The following is a 23,754-nucleotide window of genomic DNA, read 5'->3' as shown; positions in this document are numbered from 1 at the left end:
ACAGTGTTTCCTCCGACACATTGATGCGACTGGCTTCCAGGTTGGATGCGCGCTGTGTTAAGAAGCAGTGCGGCTTGGTTGGGTTGTGTTTCGGAGGACGCATGGCTTTCGACCTTTGTCTCTCCCGAGCCCGTACGGGAGTTGTAGCGTTGAGACAAGATAGTAACTACTAACAATTGGATACCACGAAATTGGGGAGAAAAGGGGGGGTAAAAAATAAATAATAATTTAAATAAAAGAAAATTAAAAAAATACCCATTTTACATGTAATCTATTACATGCTGGTTTATTCATTGTAAGAAAGTCCCACTCGTTGAATCCACCATAGAGGTTACAGTAAAACTAGTCAACCCACTCACATCTGGCCCAGTCCAGGCAGTGAAACTGAAACTAGATTGGTAGCTGTCGGAGTGAAACAGATTTGCATAGACAGGGCTCGGTGGTTCTGCTTGTCCCAGAATAGAGCAGCACTGTCACCAGATGTTCACCCTGTCCCCAGGGGCTTGGAGATAGAGAAGACTATAACTCTACTTTCTATCTTGAAGTAGTGGCACTTGCAATATTAGTCATTTTAACAATGTATTTAACTTCAAATCACAGACTATAACACACGTCCAAGACACCCGTAGACTGTGTGATAGTTATTATTTTATTGCTGTAAAGTCTGTCAAGTTAAACATGTCTGACACAGACTCAGTATCCTGATGAGTAAAGACAGTCATTAACTACTACCATGGCAGAGCCTCTTCTATTATATCATAGCATATTGAGATGGTATTAATTACTGGTCAATGATGATGTTAAGTGAGAATGAGGTTTAGGCCTGACAGTTTTCAAAGACACCATGAATCAGCCTTACTGATTACATTTATTTTTCCAGAATATTACAAATATATCTATGATCCAGTTAACTAATAGAAACAACACAATTATGGATTGCAACAATACATCTTTATTTGAATCCATTATTACATAATTGAAGCATCAAAGCAAACATGAGAGTGAATAAAACAGATCACATCAAATCTAAAACGAACAAAATCTCAGTCTACAGATTGGATTGACACATGAACTCAAGCCAAGCCCCCTGTTATTCAATACGAGAGCGATCACTAAATCAGAGAACGAAGCAAGTCAAAGCAGAGGAACCAGCAATCTCTCTCCACAGGGGTGTGTGACTGGTGGGTCCTACCCAGAACAGTCAGCCTTCCTCAGGATCTTGATGACTGGAGTCTGAGATTTCTGCTGGGCTTCACAGGTCACCTCTCCTGCCTTGGTCCACTCCTGGGCAGAGAGAGTCAGGGTGCTGCTCCAGCTGTACAGGCCATCCTTCTCCAGGACCCCGGGACTGGCCTCCTGCTTCTTGCTGGTCCCGTCCACTTTCCAGCTCATGGTCCAGTCTGAGGGGAAGCCCTTGTTGGCCAGACACGTCAGTGTGGCTGTTGTTGTACTGGACAGCTCCTCACTAGATGGGGGCAGGACGGTGAGGGTGGGGGCACTGTTACCTGGAACAAACAGAAGACATTAACTTATTAACTACATCAAGTACAACTACAGTAAGAGCTCATCTTCAGCAAAGTACACATCAAAATAAAGTGAATTGGAAATGCCCTCTAAATATGAATGTACAAGTTAGATTGTTTAGTAATATGATAAAGCAGATTTATGAACCGAACAAGTATTAAATAAGCAGAGTTACAAGTTATACGACGTCTGTTATACATGTCATACAGATATTATTTAGGAATGGATCTGATGAGAATGGCCTAGTCATATTCATAGTATTTGCAGAATTTGAGCCAAAATTATTTTTAATCACATATCAACCATGTTAGTTCATGAAGTTAGTTACCAACATAACTGAGACCTTTTGTCTTCACACTAACAGTGAAGGCTACCATGAACTCAATCCATCAATAATGACTACTATATCCAATATTATTAAATAATTGTCATACCAGAACTAAGAGTTATATTCTGCATACAAATCAGACATAAATAAACCTACAATTAAAAATTTTGAGTCAATAAAATGTTAGTTGAAAGAAGGCACAGTCAAAAGCATTTAAAACATTTAGAAAATCTAAAATCGCAATATTTTCATTGAGACAGAGTGTAATAATAATATACTTAGTGTATTCAGAAAGAAATATGAAGAGAGCTTGTTACTTACTTCCAACATCTAGTCTGGTGCCGCTACCAAAAGTGTACCACAGTGATACAATCCCTATTACTGCTGGTACAAAAACCTCCTGACCATTGGACAAGCTGAATTCCTTTAGACTGTGGTTCAAATCATTGACTCTAATACGGTATGAATACTTGCCAAAGATGATTTTATCTTGTTCATTAGAAATAAAGTGTTTTTGTTTTGTTTTCCCAAAGAATTTGCTGAAACTACTGTTTATTTCCTACAAGGTGCAGTATGTTTATTTATACACCTAATCTAGAATGTAGGCTAATCACTCTCATCGTTTAAAGGCAGGTCAAATCTTATTAGAAGTAATAACATTCATATTCTAAATGCCCATATAATGTGTAGGTCTTGTATATTGTTCCCCAAAAACATTTAGAAAAGGTAAATTAAAAAATCTTCAATATTGAGGCTAAATTTATAGAAATATTGAAACACGACATCAAAAGGTGAACAAAACAGTTAATTTAGTTGTTTACTTACTTCCAACATCTAGCCTGGTGCCGCTACCAAAAGTCCACCACAGTGATACATTCCATATTACTGCTGGTACAAAAACCTCTCTGTGTTGTGATGCTGCAGCTGTTACAGTGAAGATCACTCATAGAGAATCATAATCAACATTAATACACTTGACCATCTTCCAGGTAGAACAAACACTTCATATAAGCTGTTTCTAGATAATACAAATGAATTGTATCTTAAATCCAGATATGAGTATGTTTTCCTTCCTCTGTGTATCAGGTGTTCTCCTAGTCTGTAGGTACAGTCCAGCATTAGATCAGTGTTGCTAGTATTCCTCCATATTGTCCATATGAAAGACAACAGCTGCAGCAGTAGTGATCATGTTGTATATTCCTTTATTAAACATGTTGATCTCAGATTTAACAGTGGTGGTAAAGTCACAGAGCACAGACAACACTACCAGAGGAATCCTACCAGCTTTAGTTTAGAGAAGTGTTCACTAACTGATTAGAGGAACTTACATGAGACACCAAGCATGAGTGAACAGACAGTTCATTATATTTGATCATCATCAGAATCAAAATACAGTGGTGGTGTGCCTAAAAAACGTCATACATTAGTGATGTGATTAAAAAGTTGCTGTTTGATGTTATTAAAATTAGCACATGCAGGATAAAATACATTCTAAAGATGTGAGCCTTCCTGGAAACGGAAATAAATTTGAAACATTCATTTGCATAATGCATCTGCCCCGCTGCTCTGAGAGCATTTATATCCCTGTGAGATGAACACTTCATGACTGAGAGCTGTCCTTCATGACAACAGAACCCACAACAACCATGACTTTTATCACCATCTTCATCTGGACACTGGCTGTCTGCTTTCAAGGTTAACATTTTCTGAATTTATTGTTGAAAATTAATTCAATCTATACCACAGTAATGTATATCAATAATAATATTTATATTCAGAACTATTCATTACTATATGTAATATTTCATTCATATAAATGTTTTTATTAAATTTTTCAGAATCCAGAGGACAGTACACTGTGACTCAGACTCCTGCAGTGAAAGCTGTTCTCCCAGGACAGTCAGTCTCTCTGAACTGTAAAACCAGCAGTAATGTCCATGGTAATATCTACCTAGCCTGGTATCAACAGAAACCTGGAGGAGCTCCTAAACTCCTTATTTACTTGGCTACAACACTTCAGTCTGGGATTCCATCTAGATTCAGTGGCAGTGGATCTGGGAGTGACTTCACTCTGACCATCGGTGGAGTCCAGGCTGAAGATGCAGGAGATTACTACTGTCAGAGTTACCACAATCCCAATGTGTTTACACAGTGATAAAGAGCTGTACAAAAACCTCCCTCAGTCAGATTGCAGTGTCTGAGAGGGAAGAGACAGTGACATGGAACACTGGTCACTAGATGAGGTCAACTGTGACATGTGACAATATGGTTGGACATTATTCAGATCACATGAACATTATTAACATTATCATCATGGTTATAACTTACGGTATATTATTTTTCATCATGGTCTGAAAGTGTATATATATACAAGTTATTTGAAGTTTTGAAACACAATTCCTGTCCATATGTAAAGCAAGATCTCCAGAAGTAAAACAAAAGTTGTTATGGTCTCAACATTACTTCAAAGTTACAATCACTTCAGCCCCCAAAACAAGCCCTCATATGGACCTCAACCAAATGTCTGATTTAAATGGATGTGATCTTCTAGCATTATATTCACTCTTTTATGAGCGGATTACTGACCGTTAGATCTGTGAATGATGCTGGACTCAAACATGAGACACATGTACTGTACACTATCTACATACACTATCTACACTATCGACAGTACAAACACTATCTACACTACATACATTATCTACACTATCTACACTACACACAATATCTACGCTAGACTACACACACTATCTACACAAAGTGTCTAGGTGTTCACACAGTGATATAGAGCCATACAAAAACCTCCCTCAGTCAGACTGCACAGTGACTGTACTGCTTCAGCTGGGACCTACTGCAGGTTCTGAGGGAATCAAGTGTAATTAACTATCTGACCACTAGAGGAGAGTTAAAAAGCAGCCATAACTTATGCTTGAAATCAGTTAGTCCTAACCCACTGGGCACACACTGGTAGAATCAACGTTGTTTCCACATCGTTTCATTAAAATTAAGTTGAACCAACGTGGAATAGACGTTGAATTGACGTCTGTGCCCAGTAAGAAGGCTTCATAATGCGTGTGATAGTGCAGCATGAGAGGAGATGGCAGATAATCCTGATTTTCTGCTGTCTGGGGATTGAAGATCAAACGGTTTTTGATTCATAAGGATCTGTCTCTGTCGGTTAGCATGGAACTGGTATTTCCTTCAGCCTACGGCTCTTTTCCTTTGTGGCGAGAACAAGCCCCTCTTATGGCCCTCACTGAGATCATCCAGAGCAGGGTAGCTTACTCACACACACACACAAACAGCTGGCAGTTAAACTGTCATACTGTAGTCACACACACACTGATGATGTGACTCAAAGAAGGGGTGAGACAGCACACACTCTGTGGCCACACAGCAGCAATAGATCTTTATCCCACAACAAAGTCTAGTCTCAGTAGAGAATGTCTCTGATATGTTGTCATGTCAAAATCTCTGATTAGACAGACATAGACAAGGTAGAAACCTGTGATACATGGTGTTGTGTCAAAATATATGACAGTCCAAATTATATAGTTCTAGGAAGCGGTTGATTCATGTCTTATCACCGTTGTCCCTTGTTTAAGTGAGACCCCTATATCAGCCCACATATTTTAGAGATATCAGCTCCGATATGTCAAAGGTACCAAATAAAAGATTTCAGCTCTGTTCTCTCAGGGATATCACCCAAGAAGAATCAGTGATACCAGTCCAGAGTGACACCAGTCCAGAGTGACACCAGTCCAGAGTGACACCAGTCCAGAGTGACACCAGTCCAGAGTGACACCAGTCCAGAGTGACACCAGTCCAGAGTGACACCAGTCCAGAGTGACACCAGTCCAGAGTGACACCAGTCCAGAGTGACACCAGTCCAGACGGGGAGCTTTCTGCTCTCTATGCAGTTCTTGATGTTGGCTTCATTTGCTCCCTCAGTGGTGATCAGGCTTCCCCCATTATTGGTGTGTCAGTTGTACTGGTGACTGGTGGAATAGGGATGTTTATGGTCCGTTCCACATTAGTGGACAGCCTTCTATGGCCTCTCTCTAGATTACTCTCTGGGGAGCCTCCTCTTCTAGATTTAATCTGTGGAACAGAGTATCATGTTGAAGCATCCAATACCATACACCAGCGCTCTTCAGTCCTAGTCCTGGAGAGCCAGTGTGCAGGCTTTTGTTCTAGCCAAGTATCAAATCAAATCGTATTAGTCACATGCGCCGAATATAACAGGTGTAGACCTTACAGTGAAATGATTACTTACGAGTCCCTAACCAACAATGCATTTAAAAAATACAGATAAGAATAAGAAATAAAAGCAACCAGCAATTAAAGAGCAGCAGTAAAATAACAATAACGAGACTATATACAGAGGGGTACCGGTACAGAGTCAATGTGTGGGGGCACCGGTTAGATGAGGTAATATGTACATGTAGGTAGAGTTATTAAAGTGACTATGCATAGATGATAACAACAGAGAGTAGCAGCGGTGTAAAATAGGGGGGGGGGGGGCAATGCAAATAGTCTGGGTTGGCATTTGATTAGGTGTTCAGAAGTATTATGGCTTGGGGGTAGAAGCTGTTTAGAAGCCTCTTGGACCTAGACTTGGCGCTCCGGTACCACTTGCCGTGCGGTAGCAGAGAGAACAGTCTGTGACTAGGGTGGCTGGAATCTTTGACAATTTTTAGGGGCTTCCTCTGACACCGCTTGATATAGAGGTCCTGGATGGCAGGAAGCTTGGCCCCAGTGATGTACTGGGCCGTATGCACTACCCTCTGTAGTGCCTTGTGGTCGGAGGCCAAGCAGTTGCCGTACCAGGCAGTGATGCAACCAGTCAGGACGCTTTCGATGGAGCAGCTGTAGAACCATTTGAGGATCTGAGGACCCATGCTAAATCTTTTCAGTCTCCTGAGGGGGAATAGGTTTTGACGTGTCCTCTTCACGCCTGTCTTGATGTGCTTTGACCATTTTAGTTTGTTGGTGAGTACTAACACATTTGATGATTAGTTGAAGTGTTGATTTAGGTGCGTAGTAGTAGTGCTGGGCTGGAACAAGAGTCTACATACCCTGTAGGTCTTCTGGACCAGACACTGTCATACAGCCTGAGCAAGCCATCCACATTGTTAACTTACCACCCACACAATGAGGAACACGCAGGCTGTGACTGGGATCGGAAGCAGGGACAGCAGACCCCCCCTGGACCGAGTCTGTTCATGGTCCTGTGCTTCACTTCCTGAGAACGACAACACGCTCTGTGAGGAAGAGACTTGTGAATGCTGTATGTGGGGGCTGAATGGATACTGTGTGTTGGGGCGTGTTTCTTACCTGCTGTAGTAGGGGCAGGGCAGGGTGGAGGCACACAGCGGAATCCTCCTTCTCCCTGAGCTGCAGAACTCAAAATGTCTCTGATATAGTCAAAATACTGCCCAGATGGCCATTTGACCGCCCTACAGTGGCATTTAAAGACTTGCATTGTTGCCTCCTGGAAGTACAGACAAACAAAGTAAACATCAGGATGGTTGCACCACTTAATACAGACAATTAGCTGGGTCTACAGTAAATGGGTATACAGTAACTGGGTTTAAAGTAACTGGATCTACATTTGGGAGAACTGACAGGCATTACCAGCTCCTCATGATCAAATTGGAAGCGTAGATTTTGCAGCATGGTGATGAAGATCATAATATTGTCTTTGTTGGAAGAAATGGCACCAAACACCCGGGCCAGTTCCCTAAGGCTTTGTTCCAGTGGGTAGATATTCAGTAGAACCCAGCACACACCACTCTGGAGTAAGAAAAGGGAGAAAACCGACTAGGTTACATATATTTCCAATCTACAGATTCCGGATAAAACAAAAATGTTCATCAACAAAAATGCTGCCAAAGTTTAAGACCACCCAGCACAAGTTCTCTCCTTCTAAAAGTTTCTGCATGATGTTTTGTTTTTGAGAAATTCTACTCACCCTCTCTTTGGGAAGATAATTTATAGAAATGTTATAATCCTTTGGAATATTGTGTTTCTGTAAAAATAAATTAGGATTATTTGGTCATTTATTTTTTGCCCAGTTTTACACATTTTCTGTACCAAAGGAAGAGATTTAAAGTAGTTTTAATGATTAAATAAACTCTAAATAATCACCAGACTAGTTTTGCATAGTACAGTTCAGGTTAGAGTATGTAGAAGTTCTTACCAATAACATCAGCCTGCTCACGTCATCTGTGACAGGATTCCCAAATCCTCCGGAGCCTACTCCAAGACGTGTGAATAGAAATAGGAGGACACACGTGGTCGTCCGAATCTGACAGAGGAAGCACATCAGAAAGGGAAGACTTTCCTTTCCCAGCCCCTCCGTACATGGCTTTCTTTTCTAAATCTGTATATGGCTTCACTTTCTCATCAACCCTCAAGTTAATTCTAGAAACGTTCTAAAAAATATATATTTATATTCAGGAAAATCTGATAATAATATGGATTTCTACTCACTTTGCTCTTCATATGGAACTTGAGAAGTTAATAAGGAAGACTTGAAATCCAATGTTTCTTCCTTCAGGCAGAGGACTTGTCATGATGATATGTACAGTAAATACTATAGACCAGGGTCCGGCGGACTAATGTGGCAAGGGCCGCCTACGGGCACTACTGTCTGTCACTACCATTCATACACTCACCCCCACACACACACACATTTTAAAAACTCTTACTTGTTTGATTTTTGTGTTCTAAATGAGGACATAACTTTCTTTTTAAAGAGTTGTAGTCCCCTATCCATTCATAACCTGCCCTGAGCCTCTTCAAGCACCATGCCCTCATCTCACAAAAACGTCTCTGTGCTGTTTCGCTAACATTTCCAGCTAAATATTTATCATGAATATTGTCAAATGGATTGTGAATCAATATCCAGTGTAGTATCCAAGAAAATGAGGAGGATATTTGGCTGTGATGTGGATTAGAAGTGCGTCTGAGAGCCTGAGAGGAGAGACAGCTGTCTGTGATTCATATGCTTTGATTCATCTGACCTTTTGTGTACAGCACAAGGACAGTATTGTGTACCAGTCACATAGTGTGAGTGTGAGTGTGAGTGTGTGTGTGTGTGTGTGTGTGTGTGTGTGAGTGAGTGAGTGAGTGAGTGAGTGAGAGAGAGAGTGTGACAACAAAAGCTGCTCTTTGAGAGTGGTTGATAGCATATACGAGTCAGACAACATGGAGGTGGATGAACGTACAACTCGTGACAAATCACTCACTTGTTACTTGTTGTAAGGTTTTGATCAGGCACACACAAGGTGACTTAGAAAAGTACATTTTGTCTGTGTAGGACATTAGGAGCCAATAGGGGCCAGATGTATTTACAAGGGAAGGGAAATACTGTAACTCTAAAGTGAACAAAAATATATCTAGACAATGTTTTATCTAGACAATATTAGTATCTGTCTTACAATATGGGACAGTATTGATACTGCTTTTTTTTATGAATAAATAAACCACACAAGACTTCTGGTAATCTCACTGATGATTTGTCAACAGACTTCATATCACAGGTATCATGTATCATCAGACTGTTTCTCCATTTACATATGACGATATTGACGATGATTTATTCTGGTACCATCAGAAACCTGGAGAAGCTCCTAAATTCATCATCAACTTTGACAGAGGTTTAACATCTGGTCGATATCATGGCACTGGATATGATATTGATTTCCCTCTGATCATCAGTGGAGTTCAACCTGAAGATGCAGGAGATTACTACTGTCAGCAACATGAAGCTACTCCGTTCACACAGTGATACAGAGCCGTACACAAACCTCCCTCAGCTGTAGAGAAAGTGATCTAAATCTGCTTACTGGGAGCTTTCACAAATGTTGTGTTGAAATAAAATATTAACATTTATCATGACAAGGATTATCATGACAAACACAGGTAAGGTCAAGGCCCAATTTGAATATAATATCAGTTAATATGCCTATTTGTGGGTATGTTTATGCCTATTTAGGTAAGGTTGGTCCAAACAGAACACAGACAATTAACACTGACAGTGTGCAAATTGTACAAACCATCCAGACATTTGTGTAGGCCTAAAAAGTATATGTGTATTCAAGAGTAGGCCTACCCTGCGCTATAGGATTTTCAATGTTTTTCGTAGTCTACGCGCCAAAAATCCTCTAGCACGCTAGGTGGCGGTAATGCTGCCAGCTTCTATGCTGCCCGAAAAAAACTTCTGGTTGGATGTTTAAAATATTTTCTGATTCACGGCAGCAACACTACCTGGATCACTGAGGTATAAGAAGAACTGGGGACAACGTCCAAGACGTCCGACCATTGTTATCAAGGTAATCTACTCACGTTCACATACACCGCTTCATGGACTGTCTGTACGGGTTGCATCCAGTTTATATGGACCAACCACAGGAGTTTCATGGAACCTTAATTGGGGAGGATGGACTCGTGGTAATGGCTCGAGCGGAATTAGTGAAATGGTTTCCATGTGTCTGATGTCATTCCAAAAACTCCGTTCCAGCCATTATTATGAGCCGCCCCTCAGCAGAATCCACTGGGTCACCAACATCACATTCATGAGCAGCGACGACATCATCCAAAAATATAGCAAACATTGGATGAATATAAAATGTTAATGGTCTTGCTTGAGTGGTAAGGATGAAGCAACTGACTGCCGACGAAAGTCGAGGATGGCGCCTGATGGCGATTGTATCATGGCTCCGGAGAAGATGGCTGAAGTTTTACGTGCTCCTAAACAAATGTGTTTTTTTTGTTTTGTTTTGTTGTTTGTAACTTATTTTTTTACTTATTCTGTACATAATGTTGCTGGTACCATCTCTTATGACAGAAAATAACTTCTGGACATCAGAACAATAATTACTCACCACAAACTGGAAAAAGCTTTTTTTTCCTTTAACGAGTCCGAAGAGCCTGACATGAAGGACATACTGATTTCCCGGGAACAGGCCCAAATCCCCGTCATTTGCATGAAGAGAAGACGGAGAAAAAGAGGGCGGAGGTCGGCTGCCTTCTGAGAATTCGATGGCATTCGAACAAACCCCCACTGCCTTCCGTTCAACTAGCTAACATGCAATCATTGGAAAATAAAATCCACGACCTACAAGGAAGATTAAACTACCAGCGGGACATTAAAAATGGTAATATCATATGCTTAACGGAGTCATGGCTGAACGACAACATTGTCAACATACAGCTGGCTGGTTATACGCTTTATCGGCAGCATAGAACAGCGGCATCTGGTAAGACAAGTAGGGAAGGACTATGTACAGTATATTTGTAAACAACAACCGGTGCACGATATCTAAGGAAGTCTCAATGTTTTGCTCGCCTGAGGTAGAGTATCTCATCTTAAGGTGTAGACCACACTATCTACCTAGAGAGTTTTCATCTGTATTTTTTGTAGCTGTCTACGTACTACCACAGACCGATGCTGGCACCAAGACCCCACAAAAAGAGCTGTATTCCACCATAAGCAAACAGGAAAAAGCTTATCCAGAGGTGGCGCTCCTAGTGTCCGGGAACTTTAATGCAGGGAAATTAAATCCATTTTACCAAATTTCTATCAGCATGTTAAATTTGCAACCAGAGGGGGAAAAACTCTAGACCACCTTTACTCCATACACAGAGATGCGTACAAAGCTCTCCCTCGCCCTCCATTTGGCAAATCTGACCATAATTCTATCCTCCTGATTCCTGCTTACAAGCTCAAAATTAAGCAGAAAGCACCAGTGATTTGGTCAATAAAAAAGTGGTCAGATGAAGCAGATGCTAAGCTACAGGACTCTTTTGCTAGCACAGACTGGAATATGTTCCGGGATTCTTCCGATGGCTTTGAGGAGTACACAACATCAGTCATTGGCTACATCAATAAGTGCATCGATGACGTCGTCCCCACAGTGACCGTATGTACATACCCCAACCAGAAGCCATGGATTAAGGGAAACATCCGCACTGAGCTAAAGGCTAGAGCTGCCGCTTTCAAGGAGTGGGACTCTAACCCGGAAGCTTATAAGAAATCCCGCTATGCCCTCCGACTAACCACCAAACAGGCAAAGCTTCAAAACAGGACTAAGATCGAATCTTACTACACTGGATCCGATGCTCGTCGGATGTGGCAGGGCTTGCAAACCATTACAGACTACAAAGGGAAGCACAGACGAGTGCTGCCCAGTGACACAAACCTACCAGACGAGCTAAACTACTCCAATGCTCGCGTCGACGCAAATAACACTGAAACATGCATGAGAGCACCAGCTGTTCCGGACAACTGTGTGATCACGCTCTCCACAGCCGATGTGAGTAAGACCTTTAAATAGGTCAACATTCACAAGGCCGCAGGGCCAGACGGATTACCAGGACGTGTACTGTGAGCATGCGCTGACCAACTGGAAATTGTCTTCACTGACATTTTCAACCTCTCCCTGTCTGAGTCTGTAACACCAACATCTTTTAAGCAGAGTAGTCCCCGTGCCCAAGAACACTAAGGTAACCTGCCTAAATGACTACCGACCCGTAGCTCTCACGTATGCAGCCATGAAGTGCTTTGAAAGGCTGGTCATGGCTCACATCAACACCATTATCCCAGAAACCCTAGACCCACTCCAATTTGCATACCGCCCAAACAGATCCACAGATGATGCTCTCTATTGCACTCCACACTGCCCTTTCCCACCTGGACAAAAGGAACACCTATGTGAGAATGCTTTTCATTGACTACAGCTCAGCGTTCAACACCATAGTACCCTCAAAGCTCATCACTAAGCTAAGGAACCTGGTACTAAACACCTCCCTCTGCAACTGGATCCTGGACTTCCTGACGGGCCGCACCAAGGTGGTGAAGGTAGGTAGCAATACATCTGCCACGCTGATCCTCAAAACTGGAGCTCGCCAGGGGTGAGTGCTCAGTCCACTCCTGTACTCCCTGTTCACCCACGACTGCATGGCCAGGCACAACTCCAACACCATCATTAAGTTTGCAGACGACACAACAGTGGTAGGCCTGATCACCGACAACAACGAGACAGGCTATAGGGAGGAGGTCAGAGACCTGGCCGGGTGGTGCCAGAATAACAACCTAACAACCAACGTAACCAAGACTAAGGAGATGATTGTGGACTACAGGAAAAGGAGCACTGAGCACGCCCCATTCTCATCGACGGGGCTGTCGTGGAGCAGGTTGAGAGCTTCAAGTTCCTTGGTGTCCACATCAACAACAAACTAGAATGGTCCGAACACACCAAGACAGGCGTGAAGAGGGCACGACAAAGCCTATTCCCCCTCAGGAAACTAAAAAGATTTGGCATAGGTCCTGAGATCCTCAAAAGGTTCTACAGCATCACCATCAAGAGCATCCTGACCGGTTGCATCACTGCCTGGTACGGCAATTGCACGACCCCTGACCGCAAAGCACTTCAGAGGGTAGTGCGTACGGCCCAGTACATCACTGGGGCTAAGCTGCCTGCCATCCTGGACCTCTTCACCAGGCGATGTCGGAGGAAGGCCCTGAAAACTGTCAAAGACCCCAGCCACCCCAGGCATAGACTGTTCTCTCTACTACCGCATGGCAAGCGGTACCGGAGTGCCAAGTCTAGGACAAAAAGGCTTCTCAACAGTTTTTACCCCCAAGCCATAAGACTCCTGAACAGGTAACCAAATGGACTATTTGCATTGTTTTCACCCCCCAAACCTTCTTTTCGCTGCTGCTACTCTATGTTTATCACATATGAATAGTCACTTTAACTCATGTACATACTACCTCAATTGGCGCGACCAACCAGTGCTACCACACATTGGCTAACCGGGCTATCTGCATTGCGTCCCACCACCCGCCAATCCCTCTTTTTACGCTACTGCTACTCTCTGTTCATCATATGTGCATAGTCACTTTAATCATACCTACATGTACTGTAGTATCCTTAAAAGCTTCTTAGAATTACGACTCATGAGACTTACGTACGGTTTAGTATTTAATTGTAATTTAGATTTACATTATCTTATGCACCTGGCTTAAACTACCTGAAGCTTTCTTAATCATAGTTAAATAGGTAGACATAGGAAATAGCTATGGATAGCGGGAAGCAAACCCCCATCTTGAGTCAATACTGCCATCTATTGGTAAACATAAACATACCAGGTTACTACATTCCCCCCCTTTAAAGCTAATAACCCAATTTAATTCATGTCTGAGCTATGCTATATTCTTAATTACATTTTTTTTTTTAAATGATCAGCTTTAGGATCTGAAAAAGTCTGGCGGACGTCTCTCTCTAATAGAGCGTCTCAGAGGTGGTGTAGCTGGTGCCACTAGATCTTCACCCCTTGATTATGAAACAAAGTCCTTTTGTGGAGACTTCACAGGAGGAGGTCGTCCCGGACTGGTGGTCTCAGGAAGTTGAGCATTGTTGGTCTCAGGTGGTTTGTCCAACTGCAGCTCTGGGGAACGTTCCAATGTCCTGTCCTGCTCATTTAAGAATTGATCCAGATCTCCGGATGGAACTGGAATTCGAGCTCGGATCTGATCCACGTGTCTCCTTAGTCTTTGTCCACTTCCGATGATCACAGTATAAGATACTGGTCCTGAGCAATCCTCAATGGTAGCTGGAATCCATTTAGGACCAAACCCATAGTTTCTTGTATAGACATCATCTCCAGGTGAGAAACTTCTGAGTTTGGCTCGGGTGTCATGATTACATTTTTGCTTCCATTGCTTTTGTTGTATTTTCAGGTCTGGTCTGATGAGATCCAAGGTTGACCTTAACCTCCTTGACATCAACATTTCTGCAGGTGACAACCCAGTCGTAGCTTGAGGAGTAATCCTGTAGCTAAACAAGAATCTTGACACCTTTGTTTCAATGCTGGGCCCTTGCATCTTCCTCATCCCCTCCTTCAAGGTCTGAACCGCACACTCTGCTAATCCGTTTGAAGATGGGTGAAAAGGGGCCGACTTTACATGCTGAATTCCATTTTGTTTCATGAAACTTGTGAATTCAGTGCTTGTAAAACAAGTAGCATTGTCACTAACCAACATTTGAGGCAATCCCATAACACTGAAGCTTTGTCTCAACTTCTCAATCGTAGTGTACGATGTTGACGTGTTCACGGGATAAACATCCATCCACTTTGAATGAGAATCAATCAGCACCAGGAACATTTTCCCTAGGAAAGGTCCAGCATAGTCCACATGTAGTCGTGTCCATGGTTTTTCTGGCCATTCCCAAGGATGTAATGGCACGGTGGGGGGTGACTTCCTGTTACTCTGACAATCTTCACACCGGCTAACCTCATTTTCCACATCATGGTCCATCTTTGGCCACCAGACATATGACCTCGCTAGGCCTTTCATTCTCGACATACCTGGATGCGACTGATGCAACAACTTCAGTAGCAACCCCCGACCTTGTGGTGGGATAACTACTCTTGAACCCCACAGAACACATCCATCTCGAACACTCAATGCCAAGCGGCGAGTGTAGTAAGGCATGATCTGAGGCTCTGTCACTGTAGGCCATCCTTTCAGGATAAATTCATGCACTTGTGATAACGTCACATCCTTTGAAGTCCATTGCCTGATTTGTGCTGTGTTCACCGGTGCATCGTCCAACACATCGATCATCAAAACCTGGTCATTTTCTTCTTCCTGAATGATGATTTCTGGAACAGGCAGCCTACTCAGAGCATCAGCATTCCCATGGTATCTACCTGGTTTGTAAATTATTCTGTACTCGTAGGCCCTGAGCCACACATTCCAACGTTGAACTCTTGGAGAGACCATTGTGGTACTGGCTTTTGTTCATGGAACTGAGAGATCAGAGGCTTATGATCCGTCACAATAGTGAATGTTCTCCCATACAAGTACTTGTGGAATCTCTGTATTCCGAATAAGACAGCCAGTCCTTCCTTGTCCAGCTGAGAGTACTTTTTCTCCGCTGGCAACAACGTTCTTGACATGAACCCGATAGGTTTCTCTGCACCGTTCTCCATCCTGTGGGATAGCACCGCCCCCACACCATACGATGAGGCATCACACGATAAGATGAGATCTCTGTCTGCTGAGTAGTGCACTAGCACTTCAGCTGATTGCAGTAACACCTTTGACTTTGCAAAAGCTTCTTCCTGTCTTTCTGACCATTTCCAGGCCACATCCTTCCTTAGCAGTTGATGTAGAGGAGCTAAGAGGGTAGAGAGGTTCGGGAGGAAGCGATTGTAATAGTTCAGTAAGCCTAGATAGGCTTTCAGCTCTGTAACGTTTGTCGGAGCTGGAGCTTCCACAACAGCCCTCACTTTAGCTTTGACAGTGTGTAACCCCTTGGCATCCGCCTTGTGACCCAGGTACTGCACTTCATCAGCCAACAGTGTACACTTGCTCCTCTTCAGCCGGAGACAGGCGTCCTCCATCCTCCTCAAAACTTCACCTAAGTTTCTGAGATGTTCCTCCTTCATGACCCCCGTGACAAGAATGTCGTCGAGGTAAACTACTACCTTGGGTATCCCCTGCAGAATTCCCTCCATAGTTCTTTGGAAGATAGCTGGTGCAGAAGACACCCCGAAAGGTAAGCGTTTATAGGTAAACATCCCTCTGTGGGTGTTTATGGTCAGGTACTTCTGTGAAGCTTTATCCATTAGCACTTGCTGATATGCGTGACTCATGTCCAGTTTTGTAAACTGTTGCCCTCCGGTTAACGTTGAAAGCAAATCCTCCACTTTGGGTATTGGGTACTGCTCCAGAGAAGAAACTCTATTTACAGTCAGTTTATAGTCACCGCATAATCTGATTGAACCATCTGGTTTTAGTATGGGAACAACTGGTGCTGCCCACTCAGAAAACTTGACAGGTACAATTATATTCTCTGCTAAGAGTCTGTCAATTTCCACATCCACTTTAGGCTTCATGGCATATGGAACTGATCTTGGCATATAGAATCTGGGAGTAGCATCAGCAGCAACATGAATGGTAGCTTGGACCCCTTTTAATGTCCCTAGCTCTTCTTTGAAAACACACTCATGCTTTGAAAGCACCTGCTGTAGTGTCAATGTCTCTGTGGTGACATGTTTGATTTCATCCCAGTTCAATTTTATTTCCTCCAACCACCCTCTTCCTAGTAAGCTGGGGCCAGTACCTTCCACTACTAAGAGAGGCAGATTTTTCTTTTGTCCATGATATTCCACTTGAACATCAGCAACTCCAATCACAGTGATCTTCTCCCCTGTGTACGTTCTGAGTTTAATGGGGGTGTCTCTCAGTTTAGGCACTTCAACGGTTTTCCACTTCCTATAGAATTGGGACCTGTTCATCAGAGTGACACTACATCCTGTGTCTAGTTCAAACGGTACCTTCAATCCATTTATTCCCATTTCCACAATGAAAGGCTCCACCTTCTTCATATTCGCCCCCTGTACACTGTACATTGAGAATGCTTGCTCTGCGTCTGCGCACTCACTTTCACTTTCTATCACTTGATTAGAGCGGTAGCTAGAGCGTCTGGAGGTATTCGGTTTTCTGTCAGACCTCTTTTCTGCAGCCTGTGGCTTTTTTTTTTATTGCGGCACGCCGTCGCAATGTGGCCTATTATCCCACATGCATAACACTTTTCGTGTTTGAATTTACAGTCAAACGCTGCGTGTTTGCCTTTGCAACGATAACAGTCTCTATTGGCTGCTGCACCACAGCTTTCTGTTCTTTGAAATTCTAAGCGCTGCTCTCTTTTATTGTATGGCACGCAGTTGCCCCCCTTGCCTGCAAATCCAGTGCATTTCTATTTGCGGACTCCATGGCGTGAGCCAGTTTGAGTGCATTCTCAAACGTGAGATTAGGCTCTGATAACAATTGTATTTGTATCCTGTCATCATTAATCCCACACACCAGCCGATCGCGTAGCATTTGCGATAATGTATTCCCATAGTTACAGTCCAATGCTAGTTCTCAACTCAGCCACATATTCCCCCACTGATTCGTTAGGTTTTCTCATGAGTGAATCAAACTTGAATCTTTGTACTATCTCACTGGGTTTGGGGTTGAAGTGATTTTTTAATAGCTCGACTAAATCTATGAATGACTTTTCTCCTGGTGTATCTGGGCTCAACAGGTTCCTCATTAAGCTGTACGCACCGACAACGCTTATGAGTATGGATTTCTGTTTACCCGCATCAGTTATTTCATTAGCAGCAAAGAAATGTTCCATTATTTCACAGTACTCCTCCCATTCCTGATTTTTAGGATCAAATGGTGGTAGCGAGCCTATTGTTGCCAAAGCCATATTTTCCGATTCTTTCTCCCCTCACACAGTCAATAATTTGTCCTACCCGTATCCAGGGAATCAATCCTTCAGAATCTTCCACCGCTCACTTGAGTCTCACCTCCCGCGTCGCACGCCAAACACTCCGTTAACTTCGTGGCAAAAAAAATCCAACGCAGTTCTCCATAGTTATCCTCATCGCCAAATATGTAGTATCCTTAAAGGCTTCTTAGAATTACGACTCATGAGACTTACGTACGGTTTAGTATTTAATTGTAACTTAGATTTACATTATCTTATGCACCTGGCTTAAACTACCTGAAGCTTTCTTAATCACAGTTAAATAGGTAGACATAGGAAATAGCTACGGATAGCGGGAAGCAAACCCTTGTCTTGAGTCAATACTGCCATCTATTGGTAAACATAAACATACCAGGTTACTACATGTACATACTACCTCAATAAGACTGACTGACCGGTGTCTGTATATAGCCTTGCTACTGGTATTTTCAAATGTGTTTTTACTGCTGTTTTTTTTTTTTACTTTTTTTAACTTTTTTTTTTTTTTTTTACACACACACACACACACACACACACACACACACACACACACACACACACACACACACACACACACACACACACACACACACACACACACACACACACACACATATATATATACCTTTTTTTCGCACTATTGGTTACAGGCTGTAAGTAAGCATTTCACTGTAAGGTCTACACCTGTTGTTTTCGGAGCACGTGACAAATAAACTTTGATTTGATTTGATTATCCCACTCCTCACTTCCCTCATCAACTTATCCTTGACCATTGGCTGCGTCCCCTGTGACTTCAAAATGTTCTGAGTTGCTCCCCTTCTCAAGAAAACAACACTTGACACCTCTGACCTCAAAAACTACAGACCGGCATCCCTTCTTGATTTTCTTTCCAAAACACTTGAGCGTGCTGTCTCAGACCTACTCTCTCCCTGTCTCTCTAAGAATGATCTTCTTGACCCAAACCGGTCAGGCTTCAAGACGGGTCACTCAACTGAGACTGCTCTTCTCTGTGTCACGGAGGCTCTCCACACTGCCAAAGCTGACTCTCTCTCCTCTGTTCTCATCCTTCTAGATCTATCCTCTTCCTTCGAAAATATGAACCATTAGATCCTGCTCTCCACCCTCTTAGAGCTTGGTGTCTCAGGCTCTGTACAGTCTTGGATTGCATCCTGTCTGGCAGGCAGCTCCTACCAGGTGACATGGAGACAATCTTTGTCTGCACCACGTACTCTCACTACCGATGTCCACCAGGGCTTGGTTCTGGGCCCTCTTCTGTCTATACACCAAGTCACTCGGCTCCGTCATATCCTCACATGGTCTCTCCTATCATTGCTATGCGGAAGACACTCAACTACTTTTCTCCCCCCACCCTTCTGACACTCAGGTGGTGACACGCATCTCTGCATGCCTGGCAGATATCTATTTCACCTCTTTATCATGGCTGGAAGTGGTGTCCCACTTCCAGAGTGAAAATCACCATGGCGTGACCCTTGACAACACCCTGTCGTTCTCTGCAAACATCAAAGCAGTCACTCGCTCCTGCAGGTTCATGCTCTACAACATCCATAGAGTACGACCCTACCTCACACAGGAAGCAATGCAGGTCCTAATCCAGGCACTTGTCATCTCCTGTCTGGACTACTGCAACTCACTGTAGTCTGGGCTCCCCGCTTGTGCCATCAAACCCCTGCAACTTACCCAAAACACTGCAGCCTGCCTGGTGTTCAACCTTTCCAAGTTCTCCCATGTCACCCCACTCTTCCGCACACTCCACTGGCTTCCAGTCGAAGCTCGCATCCACTTCAAGACCATGGTACTTGCCTACGGAGCAGCAAGAGGCACTGCCTTCAGGCTATGCTCAAACCCTACACCCCAAGCACTCTGTTCTGCCACTTCTGGGTCTCTTGGCCCTTCCAACCCCACGGGAGAGCAGCTCCCACTCAGCCCCGTCCAAGCTCTTCTCTGTCCTGGCACCCCAACGGTGGAACCAGTTTCCCCCTGAAGCTAGGACAGTAGAGTCCCTGCCCATCTTCCAAAAAACATCTTAAACCCTACCTCTTCAATTAGTATTTTAAATAATCCCCCCTTAAAATACTTTTGTTAACTAACACTAGCACTTGACACTGACTTGCTGATAGCTATTTTCCTGAGATTTTTTTTTACTTACTATGACTGCATATATATATATATAAATATACACTGCTCAAAAAAATAAAGGGAACACTTAAACAACACAATGTAACTCCAAGTCAATCACACTTCTGTGAAATCAAACTGTCCACTTAGGAAGCAACACTGATTGACAATAAATTTCACATGCTGTTGTGCTAATGGAATAGACAACAGGTGGAAATTATAGGCAATTAGCAAGACACCCCCAATAAAGGAGTGGTTCTGCAGGTGTTAACCACAGACCACTTCTCAGTTCCTATGCTTCCTGGCTGATGTTTTGGTCACTTTTGAATGCTGGCGGTGCTTTCACTCTAGTGGTAGCATGAGACGGAGTCTACAACCCACACAAGTGGCTCAGGTAATGCAGCTCATCCAGGATGGCACATCAATGCGAGCTGTGGCAAGAAGGTTTGCTGTGTCTGTCAGCGTAGTGTCCAGAGCATGGAGGCGCTACCAGGAGACAGGCCAGTACATCAGGAGACGTGGAGGAGGCCGTAGGAGGGCAACAACCCAGCAGCAGGACCGCTACCTCCGCCTTTGTGCAAGGAGGAGCAGGAGGAGCACTGCCAGAGCCCTGCAAAATGACCTCCAACAGGCCACAAATGTGCATGTGTCTGCTCAAACGGTCAGAAACATGAGGGTGGTGTGAGGGCCCGACATCCACAGGTGGGGGTTGTGCTTACAGCCCAACACCGTGCAGGACATTTGGCATTTGCCAGAGAACACCAAGATTGGCAAATTCGCCACTGGCACCCTGTGCTCTTCACAGATGAAAGCAGGTTCACACTGAGCACATGTGACAGACGTGACAGAGTCTGGAGACGCCGTGGAGAACGTTCTGCTGCCTGAAACATCCTCCAGCATGACCGGTTTGGCGGTGGGTCAGTCATGGTGTGGGGTGGCATTTTTTGGCGGGGCCGCACAGGCCTCCATGTGCTCGCCAGAGGTAGCCTGACTGCCATTAGGTACTGAGATGAGATCCTCAGACCCCTTGTGAGACCATATGCTGGTGCGGTTGGCCCTGGGTTCCTACTAATGCAAGACAATGCTAGACCTCATGTGGCTGGAGTGTGTCAGCAGTTCCTGCAAGAGGAAGGCATTGATGCTATGGACTGGCCCGCCCGTTCCCCAGACCTGAATCCAATTAAGCACATCTGGGACATCATGTCTCGCTCCATCCACCAACGCCACGTTGCACCACAGACTGTCCAGGAGTTGGCGGATGCTTTAGTCCAGGTCTGGGAGGAGATCCCTCAGGAGACCATCCGCCACCTCATCAGGAGCATGCCAAGGCGTTGTAGGGAGGTCATACAGGCACGTGGAGGCCACACACACTACTGAGCCTCATTTTGACTTGTTTTAAGGACATAACATCAAAGTTGGATCAGCCTGTAGTGTGGTTTTCCACTTTAATTTTGAGTGTGACTCCAAATCCAGACGTCCATGGGTAGATAAATTTGATTTCCATTGATCATTTTTGTGTGATTTTGTTGTCAGCACATTCAACTATGTAAAGAAAAAAGTATTTAATAAGAATATTTCATTCATTCAGATCTAGGATGTGTTATTTTAGTGTTCCCTTTATTTTTTTGAGTAGTGTATATGTGTTTTTTTAGCTTGTCCGTTTTGCATGTTATTTTGGAATTAATACGTGTCACATATCAGTTTGCAAACAATGTAAAAAATAGATACATGTCATTCAGTTAATAAAGCTGCATACACACATGGTCTCTTTTTTGTTTTCTTGAGTAAGGCAGCTCAAAAATGCAGGTATTTCAGCCAAGCTCAGTGCTTTCTGTAGTGGTGGTGGGGAGAGCCAGCAGCAAATAGGAGCATTGAACCGTGATTGGCTTAGTGTTCTGTCAATCATGGGGAAAGTACGTCATCGCCAGGTTTAAGTCCTTGATAATGGTAGACATCCAAAATTTCAGCCCTTGGGGTCCTGCCATAGAGTTATATGACAAGTGCCATTCCAAGTTGGCTCAAGGTCATTGGCAAAAGATAAAATTATGTAAAATCACGTTATATGTACAGTAGCTTTGATTGGACTGATCAAGTCAACATCTTCCTTTCAAAGTATTAGCTGGCAATCATCATCATGAATAAAGTCGACAATCTACTGGCAAATCCTTTTTAATCCTTGTCAAATGAAGAGAAATAAGGAAGAGAAATTATAGATAAAACGTATCGGTGCTCATCGGCCATTGGACATAAAGATTACACAACAAGTTGGAAATAGCAAACTCAACAATGAGTAGTTTGGAAGGAATCAGTGGCTAACTGCAAGCATTGCAAAGCAACAATTAACGTTATCCTGCTATTCAACAGAGTGGCTGTGTGTTTTTTGTCAGAGTTCCCACCAAAAATGCAGAGAATGCCAGACTTTGATGACAAAGTTTGATGACAGAATTTTCCCACAAAGGACCGCTGTGCCACCTTCACAAGGTGAGTCCAAAAATGTCTTGTCGGCTACTGCATATATTATGTAAAATTCAAGGGAGATACAGTTGAAGTCGGAAATGTACATACACTTTAGCCAAATACATTTAACCTCAGTTTTTCACAATTCCTGACATTTAATCCTGGTAAAAATTCCATGTTTTAGGTCAGTTAGGATTACCACTTTAATTTAAGAATGTGAAATGTCAGAATAATAGTTGAGAGAATGATTTTCAGCTTTTATTTCTTTCATCACATTCCCAGTGGGTCAGAAGTTTACAAACACAATTAATATTTGGTAGCATTGCCTTTAAATTGTTTAACTTGGGTCAAACATTTCAGGGAGCCTTTCACAAGCTTCCCACAATATGTTGGGTGAATTTTGTCCCATTCCTCCTGACAGAGCTGGTGTAACTGAGTCAGGTTTGTAGGCCTACTTGCTCCCACACGCTTTTTCAGTTCTGCCCACAAATTTTCTATAGGATTGAGATCAGGGCTTTGTGATGGCCACTCCAATACCTTGACTTTGTTGTCCTTAAGCCACTTTGTCACAACTTTGGAAGGATGCTTAGGGTCATTGTCCATTTGGAAGACCCATTTGCGACCAAGCTTTAACTTCATGACTGATGTCTTGAGATGTTGCTTCAATATATCTGCATCATTTTCCATACTCATGATGCCATCTATTTTGTAAAGTGCACCAGTCCCTCCTGCAGCAAAGCACCCCCACAACATGATGATGCGACCCCCCGTGCTTCACGGTTGGGATGGTGTTCTTCGGCTTCCAAGCATCCCCTTTTTCCTTCAAACATAATGGTCATTATGGCCAAACAGTTATATTTTTGTTTCATCTGACCAGAGGACATTTCTCCAAAAAGTACGATCTTTGTGCCCATGTGCAGTTGCAAACCATAGTCTGAATTTTTTATGGAGGTTTTGGAGCACTGGCTTCTTCCTTGCTGAGCGCCTTTC

The 23,754-nt window shown here is 43.3% G+C and overlaps 1 protein-coding gene, 1 pseudogene and 1 gene segment (V, D, J or C); all 3 read right to left on the bottom strand.

Moving 5' to 3' along the window:
* Positions 1 to 929: 929 nt before the first annotated feature.
* On the bottom strand, positions 930 to 3,196 carry LOC129838382 (Ig kappa-b4 chain C region-like). The segment is given in 3 exon segments: positions 930 to 1,505; positions 2,678 to 2,794; positions 3,181 to 3,196. Coding segments are annotated over 3 exon segments (450 nt in total).
* On the bottom strand, positions 3,038 to 14,198 carry LOC129838495 (uncharacterized). Its single transcript, XM_055905486.1, has 7 exons — positions 8,348 to 14,198; positions 8,055 to 8,162; positions 7,827 to 7,883; positions 7,481 to 7,648; positions 7,190 to 7,346; positions 6,997 to 7,097; positions 3,038 to 5,953 (listed from the first exon to the last, which is right to left on the bottom strand). Exons 1-7 carry the CDS (start codon positions 8,357 to 8,359, stop codon positions 5,810 to 5,812), a joined length of 747 nt encoding a protein of 248 aa, XP_055761461.1. The 5' UTR covers positions 8,360 to 14,198; the 3' UTR covers positions 3,038 to 5,809.
* Positions 14,199 to 17,326: 3,128 nt separating this feature from the next.
* Positions 17,327 to 18,496, bottom strand: LOC129838494 (uncharacterized; annotated as a pseudogene).
* Positions 18,497 to 23,754: the final 5,258 nt, after the last annotated feature.

Source organism: Salvelinus fontinalis, chromosome 39 (genome assembly GCF_029448725.1).
Source record: "Salvelinus fontinalis isolate EN_2023a chromosome 39, ASM2944872v1, whole genome shotgun sequence".
Classification (NCBI taxonomy): domain Eukaryota; kingdom Metazoa; phylum Chordata; class Actinopteri; order Salmoniformes; family Salmonidae; genus Salvelinus; species Salvelinus fontinalis.
The sequence above is the reverse complement of the archived record's forward strand: the minus strand, read 5'-3'. Positions and strand labels throughout refer to the sequence as shown.

Bases quoted from the DNA above. Each gene is read 5' to 3' on its own strand.
- LOC129838495 (XM_055905486.1), bottom strand. The intron at 7,098-7,189 runs GTAAGAAACACG...TGTCGTTCTCAG, and splicing joins CCCTGCCCCTACTACAGCAG to GAAGTGAAGCACAGGACCAT. The intron at 5,954-6,996 runs GTAAGTTAACAA...TCTGTTCCACAG, and splicing joins TGTTCCTCATTGTGTGGGTG to ATTAAATCTAGAAGAGGAGG.